Below are 5,066 nucleotides of genomic sequence, written 5' to 3'. Positions count from 1 at the left end.
TTCCATTTCTTCCTTAACAATATCTAATTTTCTTACACTCATGGTTCTCACATTCCATGTCCCAATCACTAGTGTCTGCTTACAACTGTTCCTCTTCCTTTGTATTTGCATACTTGAAAGTTCAACCTCAGTTGCTCTTTCTGTTATCTACATGTGTTCTTTTATAAATAGGGTTTGCAGAGGCCTGCTATTTCAGAAGTGGTTGGCCAATCCTTCTTCCTATTTTTCTTCCTATTTCTTTCCTATATTTGCCATATAATTTATTATTGTCTACTTTTTCTCTTTACTACTTAGAAAGTAATTTTCATAGACTTTGTCTGTGTTTTTAATGCTGAGAACAGTGCCTACCATAAAGTAGGTGATTTTTTTTTGCTAGAACTGGGTTCTTTATATTGAATGTTTCTTATAGATTCTTAAGTTCATTCTTTTTCATCACTCTTTAATTACTTTCCCCGATTTCTCATTATATGGATCAGTAATAGTGGATACATAGAAAAGGCTATGGTTAAATGTTAACCAAGCATCCTAAACAAAGATAATATTTTAATTTTACCATAATGTTTCTCTGTTTAGCAGATAGGTAAGATCTATGATTCTATGCTACATTTGACAAAGAATCATTTGCACTATAATTGGTTCCCTTTGTGCAAACCCTTTGTGTACACTCAGACTTTTGTGGCCCCTTGAGAGGTTGCTTACTGTTCCATGCCTCCTATTTATTAGCTATGCTCTAACGACTCACTGCTTCTGGCTCATTTGTCTTCCACAGAGCCAGCTGAGCTACATGAAGTACGAGATTTCTTAGGGAGAATCCAATTCTATCAGCACTTGGGGAAGCATAAGAACCTGGTGCACCTTGAAGGATGCTGCACAGAAGAGCTGCCACTCTACATGGTGTTGGAAGATGTGGCCCAAGGAGATCTGCTCAGCTTTCTCTGGACTTGCCGCAGGGTAAGCAAAAGGGTGAATGTGTTAGGAAGGAAAGGTTTAACTTAACTGATAAGCTATTAACAAGTCCATTAGCCTGGTAAGTGACAAAATATAGAGATATTATTAACATAAAAAGTGTGAGCACCACTGACCAATGTAATTTCTGAGATGATGGAAATATTCGACATATGCTCTGTTCAACATGTTTTATTAGGTTCCACGGTGTCCATTCCAACTCAGAATGACCCCCTGAGTAACAGATGAGAACCTTGCCCTCTCCTGCATCATCCTCACAATCTCCACCATGCCCAAGCCCATGGTTACAATCAATCACTATTTCAACCCATCTCTTCGATGGGCTTTCCTGCTTTCTCAGATTGTCTCCTTTTTGCCAGCATGATGTCTCTTTCCAATGATTGGCGCCTTCTACCAACGTGTCCAAAGTATATGAGGCAAAGTTGCACCATCCTTGCCTCTGTGAAGCAGCCTTTTCTGTGCTTCCTTCAAGACAAATTTATTTGTTCTTTTGACAGTCTTAGTATACTTATTACTCTTTGCCAACACTACAATTCACTTCTTTGGTCTTTCTTAGTAATTGTTGAGGTTTCAGATCCATACAAAACAACTGAAAATACTCTGGCTAGGATTAAGTATGCTTTAATTTTTAAATTAAAAATGCTGATATCCTTGAATTTTAGCACTTTAAAGACATCTTGACAGCAAATTTTTTCCAGTGTAACACATATTTTAATTTATTGTATGATAACGTCATGGATGTTGATTGTGTATCCAAGTAACATTAAATCATTGACAACTTTGATCTTTTCTCCATCTATCATAATGTTACCTATTGATGCAATTTTTGTTTTCTTGACTTTGAGATACAATCTATATTGAAGGCAGTAGTTGGGTTTTTATGTGGTTGTTTGTTTTTTAAATTTATTATTAATTTCAGTAAAAATTTACAGAGACTTTGGATTTCCATTCATTCATTGTTGCACTTTTCTTCCCTCCCAACCCTTCCCCCTAGTACATTACCCTCTTGGAAAAATAAAAGACAAATTCTTTCATTGTTTTACAAACGCTCCCCCAGGTCCATTCCACCATGTAGCCTTCGCTCTACACTCCTGTCATGACAAAAATACCTAATCACATATCCCTTTTAAACCATTTTCTACCTCAACTGTTTCAAAGCAGTATACATTATTGAGCCCATATTTCTCAGTCTCTCTCCAACCCCAAGGTCAGTCCTGTTTTACAACAGTGGCACCATGTAGTATTTGTCCTTTTGTGACTGAGATACTTCACTCAGCATAATGTCCTCCAGAGGCACCCATTTTTAATGATATTGCATGAGTTCCTTGTTTTTCAATGCAGCATAGTATTCCATTGTGTGAATATACCACAGCTTCTCTATCCATGCGTTTGTTGATGGTCACTTAGTTTGTTTCCAACTCTTTGGTATTGTGAACATAGCCGCGATAAACATGGGTGTGCATATATCTACTTAGATGTCAGTTATGGTCTCTTTGGGGTATATTCCCAGTAGTGGAATTGCTGGGTCAAATGGTATCTCTATTTGTAACTTTTTGAGAAAGCACCATACCGCCTTCCACAGTGGTTGCACCATTTTACACTCCCACCAACAGTAAATAAGGGATACAGTTTCTCCACAACCTTGCCAGCATTTGCTGTTCTGTTAAATTTTGTTAAATTTTCTGTTAAATTTTCTATTCTGACCTGGGTGAGATGATATCTCATAGTTGTTTTAATTTGCATCTCTCTTAGAGCTAGGGATTTTGAACATTTCTTCATGTGCTTGTTAGCCATCTGAATATCTTCTTCAGTGAAGTGTCTGTTCATATCCTGGAAGGCAGTAGTTTTTGATCTTCTGCAATAAGTCCTTCAAGTCTTACTTACTTTCAGCAAACAAGAATGTGTCATTTGCCTAATACAAGCTGTTGATCAGTCGTCCTCCAATCTTGATGCCACACATGAATATGGTAGCAGCTAACTACGTACTTGAAAAATGGCTAGTGTGGCTGAAATTTTATTTCGTCTTAAATAATCTAAGTTTAAATGTCATTTTGTGGCTAATGACTTCCAGTCATGTGGCATAGCTTCATAACATAAGCTTTTAGCTGCATCTACTTGTTATGTAAATTTGGTACTTCTTTGAGATGGAGCTTTCTGAGTCATTATAATAAGAGTAATATTAACTTTAAATATGGGTGAGCATCAGGATGGAAGAGATTGAGATTGTTAACAACTTTAGTTTGCTTGGCTCCTCAGTCAACACTCTTGGCACCAGCAGCCAGGAAATTAAAAGATGTATTGCGATGGGAAAGTCTCCTATTAGGGACCTCTCCAAAGTGCTGAAGAGCAATGGTGTCACTTTGGAGACCAAGGTGTGCCCGATACAGGCCATAGTCTTTGCAATCAGTTGTTATGCATCAGAGAGTTGGACAATGACTAGGGAGGATAGAAGGAGAATTGATGCCTTTGAGCTGTGGTGCTGGAGAAGAGTATTGACTGCTAAGAAAACAAACAGGTTCATCCTTGAGAGGGTTAAACAGGGCAGCTCCTTGGAGGCAAGGATTCTGGGGGCTTCGTCTGACATACTTTGGACATGCGGCAAGGCGGGATCAGTCTTTGGAGAGAGACATCATGTTTGGGAAGATGGAGGGACAGAACAGGAGGGGAAGACCCTCTATGAGGTAGATTGATTCAGTGACTGGGGTAATTGGGATGGGTGTGTCGGAGACAGTGAGATTGACACCAGACAGAGCAGGGTTTAGGGCTGTTATACATAGGATCGCTATGAGTCGCAAGTGACTCGACAGCACATAGTAATAACAACAACATAATTATAGCTGTTATGCCATCGGAACACAACAGCAATTTTTTGCTGTAGTTACTGTTTATGTGTTTTACTCTTAACATAATTTTTGTATACCAGGACTGACTTCATAAGTTTTGTGTTTCAAACTCATATTTTTAAAAATTAAAGTGTGCAGAAATTTTCAGACTTAATTATGAGTCCTTCCACTTATAATTTCTGTAGTTTTCTATGCGTTTCTCTTTCTGAAGTGCTATTTTCATGGTTAACTCTCACTTGCTCATTGGCAAGTTTAATATTAATTAGACTTCCTCAACTTGCTGATCATTACACTCTGACTCTCCATGAAAAAAGGACCTGGTAATATCTTCTATCCTGTGATGTAAATAAGAGTGTATGAAAGTCTTAGGGATTGAAAACTTTCAGAAAGTCATACATGACTTGTTCTGTGCCCCAAATGAATTCGTTTTCATTTTCTCTAAACAAGCACATTTACCATTTCTGATTATTTTCACAAACTCTTCCTGTTATATTAAGCTTTCTTTTTCTTTCTTTGCATGGTTACTGCCTACCCAAACTTCACATCTCATCAGACACTTTCAGTCTCTCTAACCTGAATAAACTTTCTTCCTCCAGCTTCATGTGTTCTCCATGTACTCTACATGCATGTTCATGACACTATGTGTTTATATATGATTATATGATTCTGCACTGCCAACTCAAAGGCATGTGATGCAAGTATATCAGCTGCTTCATGGGAGAAAGATGGGCAGTCTCATTCTGTGCAATTTACAGCCTCTGAAAAAAAATACTGGAGGGTCAGCTTTGAGTTGGTCCTGACTCGTGAGTGTATAACAACAACAAAATGTGATTCTTATTCACACATTTCTGTTACACTATAATCTTCAGAAGGCAGCAGTCACAAAACAAAATTTCTGCTTTATTCTTCCAATGGATAGTCCTATGCATATACATGTCTTTCTTATCTTTTACTCTGTTCTTCCCTCATTCTGCTATTTATCCACTATTCTTTATAGTTTTTCCACTCTAGTGAATCATTTTACTTTCCATATTTGTTATGGTGTCTCTGAACCTTCGTCTCTATGTTTTTACATTCTTTTCTAAGTTTAAAAAAAATTCTATTTCAAAGTATTTCTGTTTTAATTTCTTTTCAATCTACTTTATAAAGCTATTTTTAATTTATTATTATTATTAATTTTAATGAAAGTTTACAGAGACTTTGGATTTCCATTCATTCATTGTTGCACTTGTATCCCTGCCCACCCTTCCCCTCCAG

The 5,066-nt window shown here is 37.3% G+C and overlaps 1 protein-coding gene across 1 annotated transcript in view; it reads left to right on the top strand.

The window, feature by feature from the left end:
• STYK1 (serine/threonine/tyrosine kinase 1) overlaps positions 1–5,066 on the top strand; it is a 33,304-nt gene that overhangs the window by 7,313 nt on the left and 20,925 nt on the right. Inside the window, exon 4 of the mRNA XM_006888460.1 lies at positions 770–951. Within this exon, the coding sequence (XP_006888522.1) occupies positions 770–951 (182 nt within the window). The remainder of the gene's footprint in view (positions 1–769; positions 952–5,066) is intronic.

Source organism: Elephantulus edwardii, unplaced genomic scaffold, assembly GCF_000299155.1.
Source record: "Elephantulus edwardii isolate Elephantulus edwardi_28Jun2011 unplaced genomic scaffold, EleEdw1.0 scaffold00067, whole genome shotgun sequence".
NCBI lineage: Eukaryota > Metazoa > Chordata > Mammalia > Macroscelidea > Macroscelididae > Elephantulus > Elephantulus edwardii.
The sequence above is the reverse complement of the archived record's forward strand: the minus strand, read 5'-3'. Positions and strand labels throughout refer to the sequence as shown.